Source organism: Salmo salar, chromosome ssa27, assembly GCF_905237065.1.
Source record: "Salmo salar chromosome ssa27, Ssal_v3.1, whole genome shotgun sequence".
Classification (NCBI taxonomy): domain Eukaryota; kingdom Metazoa; phylum Chordata; class Actinopteri; order Salmoniformes; family Salmonidae; genus Salmo; species Salmo salar.
The window spans coordinates 13,973,677-14,000,861 of record NC_059468.1 but is presented as its reverse complement, the minus strand read 5'-3'; the positions used below and the strand labels follow the sequence as shown (position 1 = coordinate 14,000,861).

Here is a 27,185-nt window from a genome sequence, read left to right as displayed (position 1 = left end):
CTTCGCCCAGAAATATCTATTTTCCATTGTGAATGCAGATAAAGCGTTTTGATCACATAATCCTACTCATTACTCATCGTGGTTAATTACGTCATTTTTGTTTGGAGCCGTGGGCTTTGAACAGAGCACTTAGCTGGCTCACGCCCGGGAGGCAGCCCGGTTCCAAAACGAATCCAATCAACTTTCACCCGGTGCAAAGCACGCCTACATGGGCGCCCGGGAGAGATTAATCGAATCCCCTCATTGAACCCCTGAGAGGAAGAAGCGCAGCACAATCTTTTTCTACAGTGAGTAAGCAAAAGTGCCCGATGGTGATGACTGTCATTTTCTGAAATGTCTTTGCAACACAGTTGTAGTCATATTTCACAATATATTTCGGGGCTCATTTAGCTTGCTCTACTGACTTGTTAAATAGTAAGCTAAACTTGCCAGTGTTTGCTAGCTAGCTGGCTACCCAATGTAGCTAGCTAAATTGGGTTGTTATTGTGTTTTGTAGCTAGCTTTATTGGTGCATTACTTTTTCTTACCCTGAAAGCATAGTGCTAACGTTACATACAGTAACGTTAATGACTTAGCTAGCTACTGTAGATAACTAACGTTAGCTATGTACAGTAGCTAGCTGAGGGTGACTTGCCTCTGTTTGCTGACCATCACGTTCCCAGCAACAGGTTTAGAATCTCTTCCAAAAAGGTTTAAACTATGTTGCCATCAAAAAAAACTCTTGGCTACGAGTTAACTGTTACTTTGTTATTTGTAATGTTCGGGGTTTCTGAGATAATGCCTTGCGGTCACAACTAACGTACTTGTAGTGTCACAGTCAGCAGTTTGGGAGGAGCTAATGCTCGATAACATGTTACAATAAATTGTTAAGACATCTGCATTGCCCCCTGTCAGTTCGTAGTCAAAAGTAACGTTAGTCTGTCTGTCCCAACAGCTCTTAGACTCCAGCAAACTCTTCAGCCAAAGATGGCTCATCTTCCAGAACTTTTTAAATATGTGGACGAACACCAGGAGCTGTACATTGAGGTAGCTTTTTCTCATTACTTGAATTATGATAATGCGTTTAGTCATGTTTTACTATCTGCGACTTGACTGAGTTGATTCATGCATTTGGGGCTAGCCATATTAATATGTTTGACGAACATTACTTTCCATGTGAATCCCAAATTATATACAATTATTTAATTTCTTAAACTTCAGATTTAGAAGGACTTCATAAGAACAGAGTCAAATCTTAGCCTGCCATGCCCAGGCTATTGCTTTCACTTCTCCAACCCCTTTAGATCACGAGTTGCAAGAAATGACATTGTAGCAAAAACAACACCAGCACATAAGATAGGACACCACACCACTGTAGGGTATTTGGATTAGGTTTAGTGCCTAAGACTTCACTTCCTTGCCACAAGAACCAAGTCATGTGTTTGTGGGTTTTCCTATTCATAAATTTGAAGAACAGGTAAAGGGCTGGGAATTGCTAGGAACCTCACAATACAATATTATCACTATATTTAGGTATCGATATGATGTGTATTGCAACAAGATTATTTGATAAGTCATAGAAATAAAAGTGCTGAAAACAGATTGACTCCTCATTTAAAAAGACGATGGAGAACTATGAAACTTGATTATTGCCACGAACATGAACTGAGTGCGTATGAAATTGGCTTCAAAGCCTCTCAATTGAAAAGGCATTTTTTTTATTGGCATGACAAATACTTGTTGCCAAACAAACAATGTTGAACAATTCAAAATAAAATACCCTACATTTAAAAAAACAATCAGAATTAGGCCTAATATTCATCTGTTTCTCGCTCTACTCTGCCTCTAGCGTCTTGCCCAATGGGTGGCTGTGCAGAGTGTGTCTGCCTGGCCAGAGAAGCGCGGGGAGATCAAGAAGATGATGGAGATGGCAGCCAAGGACATTGAGAAGCTGGGGGGCACAGTGGAGATGGTGGACCTTGGAAAACAGAAGGTAGGGCTTTGCACTCTGTGCCACGATACAGTGTCTTCATAAACTATTCACTATACTTTGGCACCGATTGCAGATTTGAGTCTTTCTGGGTAAGTCTCTAAGAGCTTTGCACACCTGGATTGTACAGTATTTGCACATTATTCTTTTTTCAATTCTTCAAGCTCTGTGAAGTTGGTTGTTGATCATTGCTAGACTTTCAAGCCGATTTACTTCATAACTGTAACTAGGCCTCTCAGAAACATTCAATGTCGTCTTGGCAAGCAACTCCAGTGTGTGTATGTGTGTGTATATATATATAATTATTATTATTATTTTTTTAAATGTAACCTTTATTTAACTAGGCAAGTCAGTTAAGAACAAATTCTTATCTATAATGACGGCCTACACTGGCCAAACCTGGATGACGCTGGGCCAATTGGAAGTCCCATAGGGTGGCGCACAATCACCGCCGGTTGTAGATTCAAACCAGGGTGTCTGTAGTGATGCCTCAAGCACTGAGATGCAGTGCCTTAGACTAGAGGTCGACCGATTATGATTTTTCAACGCCGATACCGATTATTGGAGGACCAAAAAAAGCCACTACCGATTAATCGGCCGATTTTATTTATTTATATATATATATATTTTTTTTTATTATTTGTAATAATGACAACTACAACAATACTGAATGAACACTTATTTTAACTTAATATAATACATCAATAAAATCAATTTAGCCTCAAATAAATAATGAAACATTTTCAATAATGCAAAAACAAAGTGTTGGAGAAGAAAGTAAAAGTGCAATATGTGCCATGTAAAAAAAGCTAACGTTTAAATTCCTTGCTCAGAACATGAGAACATATGAAAGCTGGTGGTTCCTTTTAACATGAGTCTTCAATATTCCCAGGTAAAATGTTTTAGGTTGTAGTTATTATAGGACTATTTCTCTCTATATGATTTGTATTTCATATACCTTTGACTATTGGATGTTCTTATAGGCACTTTAGTATTGCCAGTGTAACAGTATAGCTTCCGTCCCTCTCCTCGCTCCTACCTGGGCTCGAACCAGGAACACATCGACAACAGCCACCCTCGAAGCAGCGTTACCCATGTAGAGGAAGGGGAAAAAACTACTCCAAGTCTCAGAGCGAGTGACGTTTGAAACGCTATTAGCGTGCACCCGGCTAACTAGCTAGCCATTTCACATCGGTTACACCATCCTAATCTTGGGAGTTGATAGGCTTGAAGTCATAAACAGCGCAATGCATTGCGAAGGGCTGCTGGCAAAACGCACGAAAGTAGACTTAATTTTAACATAACACACAGAAACATGAGCCTTAGGTCATTAATATGGTCGAATCCGGAAACTATCATCTCGAAAACAAAACGTTACATTGCACAACCTTCAGTGTTATGTCATAATTACGTAAAATTCTGACAAATTACCCAAAGTGTTGCATATACCCTGACTGCGTGCAATGAATGCAAAATGACACAATTTCACCTGGTTAATATTGCCTGCTAACCTGGATTTCATTTAGCTAAATATGCAGGTTTAAAAATATATACTTCTGTGTATTGATTTTAAGAAAGGCATTGATGTATATGGTTAGGTACAGTCGTGCAACGATTGTACTTTTTTCGCAAATGCGCTTTTGTTAAATCATCCCCGTTTGGCGAAGTTGGCTGTCTTTGTTAGGAAGAAATAGTATTCACAGTTCGCAACGAGCCAGGCGGCCCAAACTGCTGCATGTACCCTGACTCTGTTTGCAAGAGAAGTGACACATTTTCCCTAGTTAAAAGAAATTCATGTTAGCAGGCAATATTAACTAAATATGCAGGTTTAAAAATATATACTTGTGTATTGATTTTAAGAAAGGCATTGATGTTTATGGTTGGAGCAACGTGTACCTAAGCGATTACCGTAAATTCCGGACTATAAGCCGCAACTTTTTTCCCAGCTTTGAACCTCGCGGCTTAAACAATGACGCGGCTAATATATGGATTTTTCCCGCTTTAAAAAAAACACATTCTGTGACGTGCTGAGTTTTTTGGCGGCATGAAGCTTTCATTAGACCAATGAAATTGCCGATCGGGTTACGTCAAACAACTTTTTTGTTTACTGTTTAGATTAAATCGAGCGATCTCAAACTTCCCATCATTCTGATTACGGTAGTCATTTTGTCACCCTCATCATGGCAAAGACACGGAGAAATGCATATGATGCAGCTTTCAAGTTGAAGGCGATTGATCTGGCTGTTGGAAAAGGAAATAGAGCTGCTGCACGGGAGCTTGGTCTTAATGAGTCGATGATAAGACGTTGGAAACAGCAGCGGGAGGAATTGACTCAGTGCAAAAAGACAACTAAAGCTTACTGTACATTTTTTGTTACAAGCCGTGTTTCGTTAAAGCCTGTGTAAAGTTAATTTGTTTCAATGTACCGATAGGCACCTGCGGCTTATAGACATGTGCGGCTTATTTATGTTCAAAATAATATATATTTTTTTAATTCAGTGGGTGCGGCTTATATTCAGGTGCGCTTAATAGTCCGGAAATTACGGTATATGCAATGCAGGACAGGCTAGATAAACTAGTAATATCATCAACCATGTGTAGTTAACTAGTAATTGTGATTGATTGATTGTTTTTTATAAGATACGTTTAATGCTAGCTAGCAACTTACCTTGGAATTCTTACTGCATTCGCGTCACCTCGTGGAGTGCAATGTAAAGCAGGTGGTTAGAGCGTTGGACTAGTTAACCGTAAGGTTGCAAGATTGAATCCCTGAGCTGACAAGGTAAAAATCTGTCGTTCTGCCCCTGAACAAGGCAGTTAACCCACCGTTCCTAGGCCGTCATTGAAAATAAGAATGTGTTCTTAAATGACTTGCCTAGTTAAATAAAGGTAAAAAAAAAAAAGGAACAAATACATTTTTTTTTTTAATCGGCCAAATCGGCGTCCAAAAATACCGATTTCCGATTGTTATGAAAACTTGAAATCGGCCATTACGATTAATCGGTCGACCTCTACCTAAGACCACTGCACCACTCGGGAGCCCATATATTTGGCCTTGTGTTTTAGGTTATTCTCTGGCTGAAAGGTTAATTTTGTCTTCCAGTGTCTGTCGGGAAAACAGACTGAAACAGGATTTCTTAGCTCTCTTCCGTTAGTTTTTATCACAAAAACTCCCTAGTCCATGCCGATGACAAGCATACCCGTTATTAACATGATGTAGCCACCATCATGCTTGAAAATATGAAGAGGGGTGTTGTGTTGGATTTGCCCCAAACCTAAGGCTTTTTATTCAGGACATAAAGTAAATGTCTTTGCAACATTTATAGCAGTTTTACTTGAGTACCTTATTGTGAACAGGATGCATGTTTCAGAATATTTTAATTCTGTATGGGCTTCCTTTTTTTCACTCTCATTCAGGTTAGTTTTGTGGAGTAACTACAATGTTGTTGATCCATCCTCAGTTCTCTCATATCACAGCCATTAAACTCTGTAACTGTTTTAAAATCACCATCGCTTCATGGTAAAATCCCTGAGCAGTTTCCTTCCTATCTGGCAACTGAGTTAGGAAGGACGCCTGTATCTTTGTAGTGACTAGGTGTATTGATACACCATACAAAGTGTAATTGGTAATTTCGCCATGCTCAAAGGGATATTTAATGTCTGCTTTTCATTTTTTACCCAACTACCGATAGGTGCCCTTCTTTTGAATTCTACTTCTTGTTCTCAAGTCAGTAATGGGGATATATGTTGTGGAGGGGCTATGAATTGTGTGCCAGAGTCAACATTATCTACTTTGAATGTATTCACTAACATTAACTGTGAGCAGGAAGATATACACTATATACAAAAGTATGTGGACACCCCTTCAAATTAGTAGATTCAGCTATTTCTGCCTCACCCGTTGCTGACAGGTGTACAAAATCGAGCACACAGCCATTCAATCTCCATAGACAAACATTGGCAGTAGAATGGTCTTACTGAAGAGCTCAGTGACTTTTAACGTGTCACTGTCATAGGATGCCACCTTTCTAACAAGTCAGTTCGTCAAATTTCTGCCCTGCTAGAGCTGCCCCGGTCAACTGTAAGTGCTGTTATTGTGAAGTAAAAACATCTAGGAGCAACAACGGCTCAGCCGTGAAGTCGTAGGCCACACAAGCTGACAGAATGGGACCGCCAAATGCTATAGCAAGTAGCGCGTAAAAATCGTCTGTTCTTGATTGCAACACTCACTACCGAGTTCCCAACTGCCTCTGGAAGCAACGTCAGCACAATAACTATTTGTCGGGAGCTTCATGAAATGGATTTCCATGGCAGAGCAGCCGCACACAAGCCAAAGATCACCATGTGCAATGCCAAGCGTCGGCTGGAGAGGTGTAAACCTTGCCTCCATTGGACTCCGGAGTAGTGGAAACGTGTTCTCTGCAGTGATGAATCATGGTTCACCATCTGGCAGTCCGACAGACAAATCCCTACATTTTTGGCACTGAGCAAATTTCAGAACAGCTGTGTGCAAACATTCTGTGCAACTTCCAGCGCATTTACTGTGAACACTGAGGTTGTACCTGCTTAAAGTTAGTTATAACAGTGGCCAAGTAGCTATTTGATCATAATGTATGCCTACAATGGCAAAAATCCATTCCATAACATTTTAACATGGAAATAGTTATTCTATCGTTCAGCCTACAGTAGCAGCCAATGTGTGGTGTTCAATGTAGGACATTAACCTGTTTATGACTAAAAATATTATTTGATGCAAGAAACCACTACAAAATAAAATGCATTATTATTCCCATACCATTATTACGGGGAATCAGACACATTATGCTACCCTCTGCCTATTGGCTACTTAGCTTATTCAATCCTGTCTCAAAATACAACACTGCCCTTTTAAGACAGTTAGTTATTTATCTGACTCGCTTTTCAAAGATAAATGTACATGTTTTGTGCTCTTGTAGGAAGTAATCACTCCCCTATTGCTGACTACAAATGATCTATATCTGGGTTAATAACTCACTAAATTGCAAAGGATATGAACAAAATGTGAACATGTGGCTACATGCATCTCTTGCTTTGATCTCAAAACAAGTGCATCTAATCACGACCACAGCTGTAAACACAGTCCAGTTCAAAGTAAAAGACACAGGTCCATATAGTGCCTTCAGAAAGTATTCAGACCCCTTGACTTTTTCCTAATTTTGTTAGGTTACAGCCTTAATTTTAGAATAAATTGATGAGGGGGGGGAAACAATCTACACACTACCACACTACCCCACATTTACATAAGTATTCAGACCCTTTACTCAGTACTTTGTAGAAGCACCTTTGGCAGCAATTACAGCCTTGAGTCTTGGGTTTGACGCTACAAGCTTGGCACACTTGTATTTAGGGAGTTTCTGCCATTCTTCTCTGCAAATCCTCTCAAGCTATGGCAGGTTGGATGGGGAGCGTTGTTTCTTGTTTCTCATGTTCTGAGAGTCCTTTAGGTGCCTTTTGGCAAACTCCAACTGGTCTGTCATGTACCTTTTTACTGAGGAATGGCTTCCGTCTGGCCACTCTACCATAAAGGCCTAATTGGTGGAGTGCTGCACAGATGGTTGTCCTTCTGGAATGTTCTCCCATCTCCACATAGGAACTCTAGAGCTCTGTCAGAGTGACCATTGGGTTCTTGGTCACCTCCCTGACCAAGGCCCTTCTCCCCCTGATTGCTCAGTTTGACCGGGCGGCCAGCTCTAGTTCCAAACTTCTTCCATTTAGAATGATGGAGGCCACTGTGTTCTTGGGAACCTTCAATGCTGCAGAAATGTTTTGCTAACCTTCCCCAGATCTGTGCCTCAACCCAATCCTATCTCGGAGCTCTACGGACAATTCCCTCAGCCTCATGGCTTGGTTTTTGCTCTGACATGCACTGTCAACTGTGGGACCTTATATAGACAGGTGTGTGCCTTTCCAAATCATGTCCAATCAATTGAGTTTACCACAGGTGCACTGCAAATAAATTGTAGGAACATGTCAAGAATGATGAATGGAAACTGGTTTCACCAGAGCTCAATTTTGAGTCTCATGGCAAAGGGTCTGAATACTTATGTAAATGTATTTTAATTTATTTTATTTAATAAATTTGCAAAAATTTCGAAACCTTTTCGCTTTGTTATTATGAGGTATTGTGTGTAGATTGCTGAGGCTTTCTTTTTTTATTTCATCCATTTTAGAATAAGGCTGTAACCTAACAAAATGTGGAAAAACTCAAGGGGTCTGAATACTTTCCGAAGGCACTGTATATGGCAATAGTCTATTTGCATAGGCCGACTGCATCTCTGATCGGCTATGTCACACCGGTCTGTGTAGACTACGGGCTCAGTCACGTGCAATAGAATCCTATGCGCTCTGCCTCCAACAAAATCTCTTGAATAGTTTGCTTTGTTTCAGTATGTTGTATTGAAAGTGGCTAATATTGGATTATTTGGAAACATTGATAATGTTAACTAACAGGGAAAACTCTAGAAAGATCAGTGAAGTTCAAGCTTGTGCTTTTCTCTGTGGGCAGATATTTATTCTGTGCTTTTTTTGGCATTCCTTGGGAGCACAGCTTAGAGGGAACATTGGTGCCAACTGTAAAGTTTGGTGGAGGAGATACACTTTTCTGGGGCAGTTTTTTATGGTTCGGGCTAGGCCCCTTGGTTCCAATCAATTAATCAAATTTATTTATAAAGCGCTTTTTACATCAGCCGATGTCACAGTGCTATATAGAAACTAAGCCTAAAACCCCAAACAGCAAGCAATGCAGATGTAGAAGCACGGTGGCTAGGAAAACTCCGTAGGAAGAAACCTGGAGAGGAACAAGGCTCTGAGAGGTGGCCAGTCCTCTTCTGGCTGTGCCGGGTGGAGATTATAACAGTACATGGCCAAGATGTTCATAGATGACCAGCAGGGTCAAATAATAATAATCACAGTGGTTGTAGAGGGTGCAACAGGTCAGCACCTCAGGAGTAAATGTCCGTTGGCTTTTCATAGCCGAGCATTCAGAGTTAGAAACAGCAGGTGCGGTCGAGAGTGAAGGAAAATCTTAACGCTACAGCATACAATGACATTCTAGATGATTCTGTGCTTCTAAACTTTGTGGCAACAGTTTGGGAAGATCCTTTCCTGTTTCAGCATGACAATGCCCCCGTGCACAAAGTGAGGTCCATACCGAAATGGTTTGTTGAGATCGGTGTGGAAGAACTTGACTGGCCTACTGACCTCAACCCCATCAAACACCTTTGGGATGAATTGGAATGCCGACTGTGAGCCAGGCCTAGTCGCCCAACATCAATGCCCGACCTCACTAATGCTCTTGTGGCAATGTTCCAACATCTAGTGAAAAGCCTTCCCAGAAAAGTGGAGGCTGTTATAGCAGCAAAGGAGGGACTAACTCCATATTAATGCCCATAATTTTGGAATGAGATGTTTGACGAGCAGGTGTCCACATACCATTGGTCATGTAGTATATTTATCATGCATTATTGCTGCACTTCAGGGCTACCTGGTCTTCCTTGTATTTTAAATGTGTGGCGATTAACGTTTTATCAATCGGTACTTGTTGCCCAGCTACATTGTCTGCATAGTTTGTGTCAACACCAGCCTATTCAGCATTCAAACTGTACGTAACATTTTGAGTTGAAATGCAACTGCTCCCTTTTACTTTCATTGTATATAATATACCCTAGAGTCTTTCCTCACTTAGTCCTCTTCTTCCTTGTGGAGCATGAAAGGCTTCCAGGAAAGAACACTGCTGCCGATCCTCTGACCGGCTCAGACCCCCTTAATCTCCTTCAACCCTGACTGGTTTGCTGTATCTGTTGCTTGAAAGTCTGTCTCCTCCTCTTCATCTTTCACCTGGTAATTTCTTTCATGTCAGTGCAATGGCGAGAAGAGGAAAAGATGGATTTTTAGACCATTGTGTGAGACCTTTTATTTTTGCCCCCTCAGCTTCCCTCCGGAGAGGAGATCCCCTTGCCACCCATCGTCCTGGGTTTCTTGGGCTCCGACCCGGGTAAGAAGACTGTGTGCATCTACGGCCACCTGGATGTCCAGCCAGCTGCCATCGATGACGGCTGGGACACGGAGCCCTTCACTCTGGTGGAGAAAGATGGTGAGAGTAGCTGTTCCAAAGCACCTAAAACAAAACAATGCTGAAACATCAAAATCCATGCCAATGTTGAGATTTGGACTTTGATGTTTCAGCGTTGTTCTCCTTTTGGGGAAGTATGATTTGCATTGGCTTGTGCAATTTAGGTTACTCCTTGTATCAACAGTGTAACCTACTACCTTATAGGCAATGTTCACGTGTGAAGCTCCCCTGTGACTGCTGTGCAGTAGAAATGTCAGCCCTTGCAGGGAAGCATGAGATTGAACATCACTTACCTTTCTAGTTTTCCCCTTTAGTTAACACTATCAACAATTCCCTCTACTGTGCGAATTGTGATCTAATCAACGCAATATTAGCCACTTTCAATGAAACATACCCAAACAATGAACTAGGCAAGAGATTTTCTTGTAGGCAGAGAGCATTGGAGTAGGATTCTATTGCTTTGACAGGCACGACTCAGGCACATACTCTACACAGACCAGTGTGCCATAACCAATCAGAGCTGCAGTATCCCTATATGCAAATAGACCATTGCCATATATGGATTTGTACCATTCACTTTGAACTGGACTGTGTTTACAGCATGAGTGGTCGTAAGTAGATGCGCTTGTTTTGAGATCAAAACAAGAACTGCATGTAGCGTTATTAGCCCAGTTATAGCTAATTTCTAGTCAGCAACAGTGGAGTGGTTGCTTCCTACAAGAGCACAAAATGTGTGCATTTCTAGCCATATTTGAAAACCAAGTCAGGTAAATAGCTTTTTTTTCTGTAAGGGACAGTGTTGTACTTTGGGGCACAGTTTTTTTTTTTTTTTTTTTTTTTAATGACGGGCTTGAATAAGATAAGTAGCCAATAGGCAGAGGGTAGCATAATGTCTGATTCTATGTAATAATGGTATGGGAATAATTCATGAATTTTATTTTGTAAAGTGGTTTCTTGCTTCAACAACATAACATTTTCAGTCACCTTGCCTGAAGTGGATAAACAGGTTAATATCAATCCCTACATGTTTTTTTCAAAATTCTCTGTAGGCCTACATTGAACACCACACATTGGCTGCTACTGTAGGCTGAAAGAACAGCTATTTCCGTGTTAAAATGTTATGGGCTGCATTTTCTCCATAGTTTTTTTTATGGTAGGCCGACATGATCAAATAACCACAGTAGCCTACTTGGCCACTGTTATAACTGTAACTTTAAGCAGGTACAACCTCAGTGTTCACAGTAAATGCACTGGAAGTTGCACAGAATTTTCACAACATTCAAGTTTGCACTCAGCAGACCAGAAATTTGCTCAGTCCCGAAAATAATAGAGGGAACATTGCTTATAGGTTTCACGATTTCTGTTGGTTCTTGATTTGTGAAATATAGGCTTAGCCATTGTTTTTGTCTTTTATTCCTTTTTATCTAAAACCATTTCTACATGGCATCATGCTCCATGACTACTGAATAAAACATCTAATCTGCTAGCAGACTGCAGTTGTATGTGGCACTCGTTTAACCATTTCGCTGCTAGTCTACGAAAGCTACAGGACACACTGTATTCAAGGTGTAAAGAGCTATAAAGGTGTGGCTTGCCCATAAATGACTGTGGTATCTTGGTAATAAGCCCTTTAGATATAGCTAATAGTCCAGTGTATTCAGAAAGTATTCAGACCCGTTGACTTTATCCACATTTTGTTATGTTATAGCCTTATTCTAAAATGGAATTAAAACAAATCCTCATCAATCTACACACAATACCCAATAAGGACGAAGCAAAAATAGTAAAAAAAAAATACATTTTTGCAAATTTCTTAAAAATAAAAAATTGTATTCAGACACTTTACTCAGTACTTTGTTGAAGCACCTTTGGCAGCGATTAGAGCCATGCGTATTCTTGGGTATGATGCTACGTGCTTGGCACACCTGTATTTGGGAAGTTTCTCTCATTCTTCTCTGCAGATCCTCCAAAGCTCTGTCAGGTTGGATGGGGAGTGTTGCTAAAAAGCTATTTTCAGGTCTCTACAGAGATGTTCAAGTCCAGGCTCTGGCTGGGCCATTCAAGGACAATCAGACACTTGTCCCGAAGCCACTCCTGCGTTGTCTTGGCTGTGTGCTTTGTTGTTGTTGTCCTGTTGGAAGGTGAACCTTCGCCCCAGTCGGAGGTCCTGAGCGCTCTGAAGCAGGTTTTCATCAAGGATCTCTCTGTACTTCGCTCCATTCATCTTTCCCTCGATCCTGACTAGTCTCCCAGTCCCTGCCGCTGAAAAACATCCCTACAGCATGATGCTGCCACCAACATGCTTCACCGTAGGGATAGTGCTAGGTTTCCTCCAGACGTGAAGCTTGGCATTCAAGACAAGTTCAATCTTGGTTTTATCAGACCAGAGAATCTTTCTTCTCATGGTCAGAGTCCTTTAGGTGCCCTTAGACAACTCTTCCAAGTGGGCTATCATGTGCATTTTACTGAGGTGTGGCTTCCGTCTGGCCACTCAACATAAAGGCCTAATTGGTGGAGTGCTGCATAGATGGTTGTCCTTCTGGAAGGTTCTCCTATCTCCACAGAGGAACTCTAGAGCTCTCTGAGTGACCATTGGGTTCTTGGTCACCTCCCTGACCAAGGCCCTTCTCCCCGGTTTCTCAGTTTGGCCGGACGGCCAGCTATAGGAAGAGTCTTGGTGGTTCCAAACTTCTTCCATTTTTAAGAATGATGGAGACCACTGTGTTCTTGTGGATCTTCAATGCTGCAGAAATGTTTTGGTACCCTTACCTAGCTGTGCCTCAACACAATCCTGTCTCAGAGCTCTAAGGACAATTCGTTTGACCTCATGTCTTGGTTTTTGCTCTGACATGCAGTTTCAACTGTTGGACCTATAGACAGGTGGGTCCCTTTCCAAATCATGTCCAATCAATAGAATTTACCACAGGTGGACGCCAATGAAGTTGTACAAGCATCTCAAGGGTGATCAATAGAATAAGGCAGCACCTGAGCTCAATTCCAAGTCTCATAGCAAAGGTTCTGAGTACTTTTTTATTTTTAATAAATTAGCAAAAATGTCTAAACCTCTTTTTGCTTTGTCATTGTGGGGTATTGTGTGTAGATTGAAGGAAAAATAATAATTTTATACATTTTAGAATAAGGCTGTAATGTAACAAAATGTGGACAAAGTCAATGGGTGTGAATATTTTCCGAATGCACCGTTTCTCGGTTAGTTGCAAGTATTTCAAAGTCTGCAATAATGAACCTAAAAACTCCAAACTACAGGTTACATGTGTGGTAGTCTAGGCTGTTTTCAGGGTCACTTGCATTAAAATGGGTTTATAATGATTGGATAAAATTAGTGTTTGATTAGGAACTTTTCTCAATGGTCCAGCAATCACCATTCTCTAAAATATATCCCTTACTAGAAACTTTCTCGTTCCCATCAAGTCTTGCCCATCAACATCCCCACCTGTTTTTTGGGGGGGTTGTTTTTTCTTGATGTCGCTACAACTTGATTGGAGTTCACCTGTGGCCAATTAAATTGTTTGGAGATGATTTAGAAAGAAACACACCTGTTTGTAAAAGGTCCCACAGTTGACAGTACATGTCAGAGCAGAAACTATACCATGAAGTCCAATGAACTCTCTGTTGATCTCAGAGATAGCGTTTTGATGAGTCATTTATCTGAGGTGTAAAACAATTTCTAGAGTGTTGGAAGTTTCCAAGAGCACAGTGGTCTCCTTCATTAGAAATGAAGAAAAAAAATATGGAACTACCCAGTCTCTGCCTGGAGCTGGCGGTCCGACAAAACTGAGCAACGGGTCAAGAAGGACCTTGATCAGGGAGGTGACAAAGAACCCGATGACCACTCTGACAGAACTACAGAGTTTTTTTGGGGGGGCTGAGATGGGAGAACTTGCCAGATGGACAACAGTCTATACAGCACTTCACTAATCTGAGCTTTATGGGAGAATGGCCAGACAGAAGCCACTCCTGAGAAAAAGGCACATGACAGCATGCCTGGAGTTTTCAAAAAGGCACGTGAAGGACTGAGATCATAAGGCAGAAGTTTGTGGTCTGCTAAGACAAAAATGAAACTCTTTGGCCTGAATGTAAACCGTTAAGTCTGGAAAAAAAACAGGCACAGCTCATCACCCATCTAACAACATCCCTACCGTGAAGCATGGTTGTGGCAGCATCATTCTGAGGATGCTTGTCACCGGCAAGGACTAGGGAGGGGACTGGGAGAATGGTAAGAATAGAGGGAACAATGACTGGAGCATGCAAAGCCTTGATGAGAACCTGCTTCAGAGTGCAAACGACCTTTAGATTGGGGGAGAAAGTTTACGTTCCAACAGGAAAGTGACCACAAGCATACAGCCAAAGCAATTCTGGAATGGCTTTAGAACAAGAATGTGAAACTCCTTGAGTGGCCCAGCCAAAGTCCAGACTTGAATCCCATTGAAAATCTGTAGAAAGACTTGAAGATTGCTGTTCACTGCCGCTCCTCATCTAATTTAACAGAGCTTGAGAAAATATGTAACGAAGAATGGGAGATAATCACCAAATCCAGATGTGCAAAGCTGATAGACATACCCAAGACAACTCAAAGCTGTAATCACTGCCAAAGGTGCTTCTATAAAGTATTGACTCGGGGTGTAAATGAGATTACGTTTTCAATAAATGTGAAAACATTTCTATAAACGTATTTTCATTGATGGGGTATTATGGGTGTGAAAAAAACAACAACAATTTAATCAATTTTGAATTCAGGCTTTAACAACAAAATATGGAATAGGTCAAGGGGTATGAATACTTTCTGAAGGCACTGTATGTATATGGCTCTAGTCTGGTTTCAGTGTGTCATGCAGAGATGTCAGCAGCATTTTCCTTTCATGCTGACAAAGGTTGTTACTTGTTGTCTTGTGACAGTCACCTGACTGTTGCTATATTCTCTTCACCACTCAGAAATAAAACCGTCTCCCCCTTTGATGACCTAATTTCCTCTATTTGACTCTTGATATGTTTCACAGGGAAGCTAGTACTGATTTATTATTTTCCTTTTTTAGTAGCATTTTTTTCCATGTCTTTTATTGGTGTATAATAGGCTTGGGCGTTATTCCGTGTATACCGGGGCATTTGGAAAAAGCCATTGGATGTTTTTTTTATTTTTATACCGTCAACTATTTCTTTTAAGTTTTTTCATACATTTTTTATATTTGTAGCTACTTAATACCTGCAGTCAACTTGTTCAATACGTTAGGAGATAAAACCGATGGTGTTCATTTCACCTCTTACATTAAGAAGCTTACCTTAGTTCCGCAGAACAGTTGAGCCAGTCATGTGTTTGTGCTATTTTCAATAGGAGAAAGCAAGAGCTGGTGAGTCCATAGTGTTGTATATCTATCAGTGAGTCTGTTGTGCAGCGCACATGAAGTGATAACGTTACACTTGTATGCAATTCACTACTAAAGATTTGCCATATCTTATGGCTTTCTTCAGAAGTCAAAGAGCTCTGGATGAGTTATCTGTACAGTTGCAATTTTTGGCCTGTGCTTCCTACTATTCTCTCTCCCCCCCCCCCCCCCCTCTCCCCTCTGCTCCATGTACACATGCTGCTATACCTTCAGAAGAGCATTCATCACAACTTTGTTAATTTTCACAATGTCTCTCGTTCACTTTTGCTTGTAAATGTCCAATCTCACCAAAAATGACATTCGGTAGCTACTAGCTATGCTTGTGTAACTTTGAGCTGGATTTGCCTGTCTTTGCAATTAGTTATGTTTGTTTTTCGCTTGTTAACATTTAGACAACAGTGTCTGTGATTTTGCTATTAGTTTGAAAAGCGGTCTTTATATGTACCACAGAAGAACCAAGAAATGAAGAGCGACACCAAGGCTGTCTTTTTGGCCTTCTATGTAGATCTGCAATGGTATTATGAAAGGACAGGAATACATCAGTCTTCAATGCACCATCTGACAAGTTGTTCTATATAGGAGCATGAAGAAAGGTAAAACACCTATTCTGTCTCACATCTCCAATACATCGCTAAGTGTTGACAGTATTAAAATACAACAACTCATGTACAAAAACACTATAATGCAAACAAGCTACAACTGAAAATCACATTCATCCCATTCAGACCGTAGAGCTAAAACTACATCTCCCATAATGCAACGCTAGCATACGTTGGCAGCTCAGCTAACCATCGGCATCACAGAAAGACATACTAGCTAGCAACAGCAATACTTTTTAGCACTCTGTAAAACTATATTAATAACAACGATAACTCAGTTACATGCTTCGATAGTCTCACACTCCCTTATAACAATACCTATAGCATTAACCTTAGGATGCTTTATTTATTTAACATTATGGACTTCTACACAGGAGTAAGGAGAACGGGAGCTATCGGTAGTACCAGGGTGTTAGTAGGTGACGTAAGCACCCAGATGAATTAAAATACATTTAATGAAAAAAACTGAAGATGTTAATATCATCCAACTACTGTAGCTGCCTCCTTAACATCATCAGGCAGTACTAGTAGCGCAACAAATGAAAATATAAACCGAAACTAAATTTCCTGGCGATCATAGCGATCTGATTCCCCCTTCTGTCTGAACTTGGAACATTCCTGTTTGCGGGCTTGGGCCACTGACCCTTAACATGGATGTTTTGCGTTTGTGTACTATTCTAATAATTGGAAGTTTGATGGAATAACCATTTGAACTCTCCTACATTTGTGCTAACTTGGTAGCATTCTGGGAATAGAGGCCAATGGGCTTTTCTTGCGTTTTTAGCGCCCCTTGTGTTTTAAACCGGTAATACGATAAATCCCAGGATGAGAGAAGGATGGTATGACAATGAAAAAATCTTTATACCGCCCAAGCCTAGTCTGTAATGATATCTCGTTTGAATGACTAAAGGCTAAAAGAGTTTTCAAATATGATATAGTAGATCATTATAATTTCAAAATTTTCTTCTGGTTTTAGTCATTCACGTTTTAGATTTGTTCTTTTTATTTATTATTATTATTATTAATCCCCTGCAGGGAAGCTCTATGGCCGAGGCTCAACAGACGACAAAGGCCCAGTGTTGGCCTGGTTCAACTGTATCGAGGGCTACCAGAAGATACAACAGGTAAGACACAGCACCACGACTTGATAAGTAGCACTCACTGAAGCTAGCCCAGGACAAAGAGAACCCCATGGTATTGTTTTGAAACCAGTTTTAGTACAGGTGCCATTTTCTTGGTTATGCAACTAATAAAGGGCAATGTTTAAAGGACTTGGTGTTGAGATGTCAGCTACAGGGTAAAATCCTCTTGGCTTTAAGACTTTTCGTCTTGATTACAGTCGATCACATCAGTGTTGTCAGCAGCATGGCCGTCCAAAGGTCCTCAAGTAATCTTTATCTCCTATCATCAGCGTTTAATGATTGAGCTGACCTATGTCTTATACTAGCTCACTGACATCGTAATCATGGAGGTACAGCCAGAGAAGGATGGGCCTCCCCTCTGAGTCTTATTCTGCCTCTAGATAGTTTTTTGGGGGGTTGTAGGCTGGGTTACTGGGAAGCACTTTGTGACAATGATGCTTGAAAGCTGGATCTATATAAATGTCATTTAATTGAATGATTGATCTCCATTTGTCAAAGTTAAACACAGGACTGACAGTGCTTTACAAGTTGAAGTAGTCTTTTGTCAGCCAGCCAGGTACATTAATTTCGTGTCTTGAATAGTATGTGGTGAATAGATCTACCTGGATGTAACAAATCAAAATCTAACTTTATTTGTCACATCCGCCGAATACAACAAGTGTAGACCTTACCGTGAAATGCTTACTTACAAGCCCTTAACCAACAGTACAGTTCAAGAAGTGTTAAGAAAATATTTACCAAATAAACGAAAGTAAAAAATACATGTAGGTAGGAGTGACGTGACAATGAACAGCGAGTAGCAGAAGTATACAAAAGTATGGGGGGGGGGGGTGTCAATGTAATAGTCTGGTGGCCATTTGATGAATTGTTCAGCAGTCTTATGGCTTGGGGGTAGAAGTTGTTAAGGAGCCTTTTGGTCCTAGACTTGGTGCTCTGACACCACTTGCCGTGTGGTAGCAGAGAGAACAGTCTATGACTTGGGTGACTGGAGTCTGACAATTTTATGGGGTTTCCTTTGACACTGCCTATTATATAGGTCCTGATGGCAGGAAGCTTGGCCCCAGTGATGTACTGGGTCATACACACTACCCTCTGTAGTGCCTTACGGTCAGATGCCAAGCAGTTGCCATACCAGGCGGTGATGCAACCGGTAAGGATGCTCTCGATGGTGCAGCCGTAGAACTTTTTGAGGATCTGGGTACCCATGCCAAATCTTTTCAGTCTCCTGAGGGGTAATCGGCTTTGTCAGGCCCTCTTCACGACTGTCTTGGTGTGTTTGGAACATTATAAGGACCACGACCTAACTCTCAACCCACTCCACTACAGCCCCGTTGATGTTAATGGGGGCCTGTTCAGCCCGCCTTTTCCTGTAGTCCAGGCCTACCACTGTTGTGTCGTCAGCAAACTTAAGGATGGCGTTGGTGTCGTGTTTGGCCACGCAGTCGTGGGTGAACAGGGAGTACAGAAAGGGACTAAGTACACACCCCTGAGGGGCCACAGTGTTGAGGATCAGCGTGGCAGACGTGTTGTTGCCTACCCTTACCACCTGGGGGGTGGCCCGTTTAGTCCCAGGGTCCTTAGCTTAGTGATGAGCTTTGTGAGCACTGAGCTGTAGTCAATGAACAGCATTCTCGCATAGATGTTCCTTTTGTCCAGGTGGGAAAGGGCAGTGTGGAGTGCGATTGAGATTGCGTCATCTGTGGATCTGTTGGGGTGGTATGCGAATTGGAGTGGGTATAGGGTATCCGGGAGGATGCTTTTGATGTGAGCCATGACCAGCCTTTCAAAGCACTTCAGCAGAGACCATTTATTTGTAATGTGGTTATGTTACGGCTTCTCAACAACATTTACAGCCAGAAAATAGCGTCATTAAGATTTTATGTGCCATATGTTGCCTGCTGAGATAGACTGTTCTCTCTCATGGAAACAGGAGCTTCCCATCAACATCAAGTTCTGCTTCGAGGGCATGGAGGAATCTGGCTCGGAGGGCCTGGACGATCTGGTGTTCGCCCGCAAAGACACCTTCCTGAAGGACGTGGATTACGTGTGCATCTCAGACAACTATTGGCTGGGCAAAACCAAGCCCTGCATCACCTATGGACTGAGGGGGATCTGCTACTTCTTCATTGAGGTGAGGCCATAGCATAAGCTAGAGGGCTCTCTTCCCACAAAAGAAATGTGATCTTCATTGTGGTGAAGCCATAGAGTTAGACCAGCGTTTCGCAAACTCTGTGCACATTTTGGTTTTTGCCCTAACTACACAACTGATTCAAATTATCGAAGCTTGATGATTAGTTGATTATTTGAATCTGCTGTGTAGTGCTAGGGCAAAAACCAAAACATGCTCTACTTGGCATCCTGAGGACAGAGTTTGGGAAACCCTGAGTTAGACAAATCTAGAGGCTACACTTACCACAAACTGTGCATGGGTCATAGCCCTGCTTTAAACCTTCTTGTTTTGTCAGATGGAGTGCTGTGACAAGGACCTCCATTCTGGGGTGTTTGGAGGCTCTGTCCATGAAGCCATGACTGACCTCATCGCACTGATGGGTAAGTTGAATCAGGTGTGCTGATGTGCTGGAATAGAATGATCATAGAGATATGTAAGGAGGTAGGTATGGAAGAATTGGATAGGTATATGCAACAGCATTGTAGCCCTTCAATAGAATCAAACAAAATCCTAGAATGAAATCTACACAAGTGCCTAGGGGGTTTTGTAGGGGCTTGGGGGGGGTTCTGGACAGGGCATATGATATCTCTGCGGGGTCGTGTTCATAATGCACCAAACAAAAGAAAATGGACTGAAACTCGGTGCGACTCATTTTAGTTTTTTGTTGCAAAATGTATTCTGTTGCGTGCACTCGTGAACATGACCCTGGTGTCTCCTCCTTCAGGCTCCCTGGTGGACAAGAAGGGTAAGATCCTCGTCCCGGGGATGTACGAAGACGTGGCCAAGGTCACAGACGAGGAAAAGAAACTGTACGAGAAGATTGACTTTGACATGGTGGAGTATGCCAAGGACGTTGGAGCTGGGAAGCTCCTACACGACACCAAGGTATGGATGGTCATGTTCAAATACTTCAGAAATGAAGAGTCCTTCGTTCTTTCCTACCTCCCTTTAATCAATCACTGATCTTAATTGGTTGCATTGGTTAAAGTAATAGGGTGGTAACCTTGATCTCACTGCTTACGTGTGCATTTCTTTTCTTTTTTCAATTTAAAGTTTAAAGTTTTCAATCAACCAACAAAACACATTCCACATTCACAGATGTGACAGACTTAAAAAAAAATCAAAATAACTAACAATAATAATAAAATATAATAAACATAATAAAAAAATAATTATAAAAAAATATATATATAAAAACTTGCAGCAGCACTATCAAGGTTCTTATTAGCTATTTCCAGCCTCAGCTGAGATGACGAGCAAATAATTAGTTTTTACAGCACCTTACACATGTATCTGCTCATTTCCCTAATTCACTCTGTCCAATTTGAAATATAGTTGAGTAGTGGAGACCAGAGTCTATCAAACTTGGACTGTCTCTTGCAGAGGTCATAAGTGAGCTTTTCAAGAGGGAGAAAGTCAACAATCTGGTCAATCCACATTTTAAATGTAGGAGAAGTATTAGAGGCCCACGATTAGAAGAATACATTTCTTAGCAAAGTATGTAATAGTCATAAACACATTTTCTCTGTCAGGATCAAGAACAAAGTTCTGCTGGGCATTAAGAAGATGGAGACACGGGGTCATATCAAACTGTACATCTAGTATTTTCTATGCAGCAGTATGTATAGATTGCCAGATTTTGGCAATCTCTCTACAGCTCCAAAATACATGCATGTAGGTTACATATTTTACAGTTAGGAGAAATGTCTGTTTTCATTCTATGGAGTCTCATTGGAGTGTAATAAAATTTGTACAAAAATGTGTAATTAGATTCTTTCATTTTTACATTAGTAGAGGAGCAGTATACACTGTCGCAAACCTCCGCTCATAACTCATCACTGATAGTCAGACCAAGGTCCTTTTCCCAGATTATTTTCAAAGGAGTAAAGGAGGAGCCTCCGTTCTCAGGAGTCTATAGATATAGGAGATTTTGTCTTTAATGGATTGTGCTGTAAGAAGGGTTTAAACTTCATTCAGCTGAGCTCTAAACCTCCTCTTGGAAGTAAATGACGAAATGACATGTCTAATTTGAAGATATTTTAAAAAATTGGATCTTGGCACATTGAATTCACTGCAGAGCTCTTGAAAGGATTTCAGTGTAGTGGTTTTCTGATGAAATAGGTCTGAAAAGGTCCTGATTCCTAGAGTATGCCAAAGATTAAAGTTGGCATCACTCAGGGCTTTTGGCAAGTCTGGGTTGCATACTATAAGCGAGTGAGAACATATTTGGGAGGAAATGCCCAGGTATTTCTTACAGTCCCTCCACGCTAGTAGGGTGCTGTAAATCAAAAGTTTTGGCTATGTTGCCCACGTATGCATTTCTGAAGTGTTCAAACAGGGCCAATGTCTGAAATTACCAACTAGTTTTAAAAGCAATACTGGTTGATTCTCAGTCAATGTAAGTGATTAATTTCCAATGTTCTCTAGTTCATATTGTCCTTTGCTCTCTCCTCTGACCCTTGTCTGCAGGAGGCTATCCTGATGCACCGCTGGAGGTACCCCTCCCTCTCCCTGCACGGCATCGAGGGGGCCTTCTCCGACGGAGGTGCTAAGACCGTCATTCCCCGCAAGGTCATAGGCAAGTTCTCCATCCGCCTGGTCCCGGACATGGACCCCAAAGTGGTGGAGAAACAGGTAGAAACCTCTAGAATATAAGTAGAACTCAACTCATGTTTTTAGATCATTTCCTGCCTTCCTCTTTTAAGTGCAGGTCTGGGATCCATTCCCCTACCTCAAATCCTAACAGCTCAGCATGTTAGGCTGACATACAGTGGGGCAAAAAAAGTATTTAGTCAGCCACCAATTGTGCAAGTTCTCCCACTTAAAAAGATGAGAGGCCTGTAATTTTCATCATAGGTACACTTCAACTATGACAGACAAAATGAGAAAAAAAAATCCAGAAAATCACATTGTAGGATTTGTAATGAATTTATTTGCAAATTATGGTGGAAAATAAGTATTTGGTCAATAAAAAAGTTTATCTCAATACTTTGTTATATACCCTTTGTTGGCAATGACACAGGTCAAATGTTTTCTGTAAGTCTTCACAAGGTTTTCACACACTGTTGCTGGTATTTTGGCCCATTCCTCCATGCAGATCTCCTCTTTTTTTTGGGGGGGGGCTGTCGCTGGGGAACACGGACTTTCAACTCCCTCCAAAGATTTTCTATGGGGTTGAGATCTGGAGACTGGCTAGGCCACTCCAGGACCTTGAAATGCTTCTTACGAAGCCACTCCTTCGTTGCCCGGGCGGTGTGTTTGGGATCATTGTCATGCTGAAAGACCCAGCCACGTTTCATCTTCAATGCCCTTGCTGATGGAAGGAGGTTTTCACTAAAAATCTCACGATACATGGCCCCATTCATTCTTTCCTTTACACGGATCAGTCGTCCTGGTCCCTTTGCAGAAAAACAGCCCCAAAGCATGATGTTTCCACCCCCATGCTTCACAGTAGGTATGGTGTTCTTTGGATGCAACTCAGCATTCTTTGTCCTCCAAACATGACGAGTTGAGTTTTTACCAAACAGTTCTATTTTGGTGTCATATGGTCAGATGAAATTCTCCCAATCCTCTTCTGGATCATCCAAATGCTCTCTAGCAAACTTCAGACGGGCCTGGACATGTACTGGCTTAAGCAGGGGGACACGTCTCGCACTGCAGGATTTGAGTCCCTGGCGGCGTAGCTTGTTACTGATGGTAGGCTTTGTTACTTTGGTCCCAGCTCTCTGCAGGTCATTCACTAGGTCCCCGCGTGTGGTTCTGGGATTTTTGCTCACCGTTCTTGTGATCATTTTGACCCCACGGGGTGAGATCTTGCGTGGAGCCCCAGATCGAGGGAGATTATCAGTGGTCTTGTATGTCTTCCATTTCCTAATAATTGCTCCTGCAGTTTTTCTTCAAACCAAGCTGCTTACCTATTTCAGATTCAGTCTTCCCAGCCTGGTGCAGGTCTACAATTTTGTTTCTGGTGTCCTTTGACAGCTCTTTGGTCTTGGCCATAGTGGAGTTTGGAGTGTGACTGTTTGAGGTTGTGGACAGGTGTCTTTTATACTGATAACAAGTTCAAACAGGTGCCATTAATACAGGTAACGAGTGGAGGACAGAGTAGCCTCTTTAAAGAAGAAGTTACAGGTCTGTGAGAGCCAGAAATCTTGCTTGTTTGTAGGTGACCAAATACTTATTTTCCACCATAATTTGCAAATAAATTCATAAAAAATCCTACAATGTGATTTTCTGGAATTTTTTTTCTTCTCATTTTCTGTCATAGTTGACGTGTACCTATGATGGAAATTACAGGCCTCTCATCTTTTTAAGTGGGAGAACTTGCACAATTGGTGGCTGACTAAATACTTTTTTGCTCCACTGTATGAAGAGTGTGAAAGGTAGACTCATAAGTTGAATTCAGTTCTTCAAATACAGGACAAGGATCAGGTATTTAGATAATTTCACCATTTAATTAAAGGTGTTATCGAATAAGCACATTGCATGTTCTAGACATTTGGATGAAATAGTAGTGGACAAGCATCCCCACCAGTGGTTCATTCCTTACATGGAAATTCACTCTCAAACATTAGGTCTGTCTATTAGTGGTTCCCAACCTTTTCTTTTGGTTCTGTACCACCACCTGAATTTTGTTCCGTTCGGAGTACCCCTGAAGTACCCCATAATGTGCATTTTACCAGAAGGCCAATGGTCTCATGAGTCTTCTCAAGTACCCTCTGTGGATAGGCTAAGTACCCCCAGGGTTCCTAGTACCCCTGGTTGGGAACCACTGCTCTATTAGCCTGTAATACAGTATATGCCATACACAGACAGCCCTGATAGCAATCTGACTGTCTGTTCTTTTCATTACTGTTCATATAATATTTTATCTCAATGAGACTTTAATATGAATGTGGAAACATATTTAGAAATGTATGTATAATTCTAACCTATCAAGGTTATTGGCCACCTGGAGAAGAAGTTTGCTGAGCTGGAGAGCCCCAACAAGCTCAAGGTGTATATGGGCCATGGGGCCAAGGCCTGGGTGTCCGACTTCAACCATCCCCATTACATGGCTGGTAGAAAGGCCATGAAGACAGGTGTGTGGATACACAGGCAAACCCTCCCACTCAGACACACACGCACTGGTCTAACTTACTTAAATATTTATAACATTTTGAGCAATAATGTCTCTCGTTCTCTCCCTCCTATTCCTTTTTTCCACATAGTGTTCGGTGTGGAGCCTGACCTGACACGGGAAGGCGGCAGCATCCCCGTCACCCTGACCTTCCAGGAAGCCACCGGCCGTAACGTCATGCTGCTGCCCATGGGCTCGTCTGACGACGGAGCACATTCACAGAATGAGAAACTCAACAGGTAACCTGCCACGGTTGTCTTTTTATCTATACACTGTCTGGAACCATGGGACTGCGCACAAGGTTTGACACACACCCCACAGGCCCTGGACATGACTCTGAGCCTTAACTAACACTAACTCAGTTGAATCAGGTGTCAGTGCTGGGATGGAACAAAAACGTTCTCACCTGGTGATTCCCTAGGAACCGTATATAAGAACACTGCTTTATTGTCAACACATTTCTATAAATATTGACAACGTATCAGAACTATAAGCAGCAGGTAGCTTAGTGGTTAGCGTGTTGGGCCAGTAACCCGAAAGGTCGCTAGTTTGAATCCCCGAGCCGACAGGGTGAAAAATCGGTCGAGTCACTTAACCAAAATTGCTCCAAGGTCACCGTTGATAACGGCATGTCTTGGGGACTTGAGAAATGCAAAAAAAATAAATAAAAAACACTTCCCTTTCACACATGCGTAGAATACGACAAATATAAGCACCCACAATAGTATTGTTATTATTATTATTAGCATCTCGATGGGGTCTTAATGTACATCTTGTTGTTTAATTCAATGATGTTACACGTCTACAGTGCATTCGGAAAGTATTCACACCCCTTGACTTTTTCCACGTTTTGTTATGTTAGTCTTATTCCAAAATAGATTTTTTTAAATCCTCATCAATCTACACACAATACCCCATAATGATGAAGCGAAAAAAGGTTTAGACATTTTTTCAAAAGTATATAAAAAAAAAAAAAATGAAATCACATTTACATAAGTATTCAGACCCTTTACTCATTACTTTGTTGAATCACCTTTGGCAGCGACTACAAACTCGAGTCTTCTTGGGTATTACGCTACAAGCTTGGCACACCTGAATTTGGGGAGTTTCACCCATTCTTCTCTGCAGATCCTCTCGAGCTCTGTCAGGTTGGATGGGGTGCGTCGCTGCACAGCTATTTTCAGGTCTCTCCAGAGATGTTCGATCGGGTTCAAGTCCGGGCTTTGGCTGGGCCACAAGGACATTCAGAAACTTATCCCGAAGCTACTCATGCGTTATCTTGGCTTGGTTTTTGCTCTGACATGCACTGTCACTGTGGGACCTTGTATAGACAGGTGTGTGCCTTTCCAAATCATGTCCAATCAATTGCATTTACCACAGGTGGACTCCAATGAAATTGTAGAAACATCTCAGATATGATCAATGGAAACAGGATGCAGCTGAGCTCAATTTCAAGTCTCATAGCAAAGGGTCTGAATACTTATGTAAATATGGTATTTCTGTTTTTTATTTTTAATACATTTGCATGAATTTCAAAACCTGTTTTCGCTTTGTCATTATGCGGTATTTTGTGTAGCTTGATGGGAAAAATGTATTTAATCAATTGTAGACTAAGGCTGTAATGTGGAAAAGGGGAAGGGTCTGAATACTTTCCGAATGCACTGTATGTAAATGTATATGAATATATGTCTATGGTTTACTTTCAGGACAAACTACATCCAGGGCATCAAGATGCTCGGCGCATACTTCCACGAGGTCTCCCAGTTGGAGTAAATGAACTAGCCAGACCTGAGTGAGATGTGTTCCTCAGCCTCCTGAGCTGTGGACCCAACTGTTTGAATTTTCTATCCAATGCAAGTTTCATAATGTTTTCCATGAACTGCTGCTGTACAGCAAAGCAGATCCTTGAAGATGTTCCTTTAGTAATTTGTAATATCTTCCAACAAGGAGATAAGTAGAGGAAAATAATATAGAAGTATTGATTATTGTATTGTAGAAGTGCCATCGTGTATATCTTCATCTACTGTATCAGAGTGTTATAGATGAGAACTAAACCAAACTCGACAAGGAAACGTGGACAGTATATACCCCATCACACTTACATGATGTCACAGCTTTGTTGTGGTGTATTTATGAAAGTGCTAACAGACAACAGAAGACTGATATGCACTCATTTCCTCCATTTGGAGGGCTTGGAGATGATTTTATACCTGATAAGATAAAAAATTAAGATGTTAGCTTGGTTGGGAAACCTCCAACTGTAATGTAAAAAAGAAAAGAAACCAGCACACCCACTTCAACTAATTTATTCCTGTTAAATACTATGGGTAATCATTAATGAATAAGTGCACTCAGGAAGCAGAACACTGCAGTATGTTTTTAAATGTATATTGCAGTCTTAAAACATGAGTAGACCAGAGAAATGAACACACAGGACATAGCCATAGACATCCACAGATATTCAGAAGTATTCAAAGTGCTGAAAATAACTCCATACTTTTGCATTACATTACATATTACAGTATACAAAATGGCATCTTGATTGAGCCATTCAAGGTTCTCTTTCAAACTGGAATATGACTTGACCTGTGTATGCATCTATTTTCTCCCTTGTAACTGTGAAACAACAGGCAACTGTCACATGCCAATATATTCAATAAATCATATCAGTCTTGTA

General features: G+C 41.3%; 1 protein-coding gene across 1 annotated transcript; it reads left to right on the top strand.

The window, feature by feature from the left end:
* On the top strand, positions 1-27,185 carry LOC106588296 (cytosolic non-specific dipeptidase). Its single transcript, XM_014177130.2, has 12 exons — positions 1-287; positions 935-1,026; positions 1,829-1,972; positions 9,938-10,100; positions 17,113-17,201; positions 19,150-19,350; positions 19,685-19,769; positions 20,114-20,274; positions 21,859-22,023; positions 24,329-24,470; positions 24,600-24,747; positions 26,215-27,185. Exons 2-12 carry the CDS (start codon positions 967-969, stop codon positions 26,279-26,281), a joined length of 1,425 nt encoding a protein of 474 aa, XP_014032605.1. The 5' UTR covers positions 1-287; positions 935-966; the 3' UTR covers positions 26,282-27,185.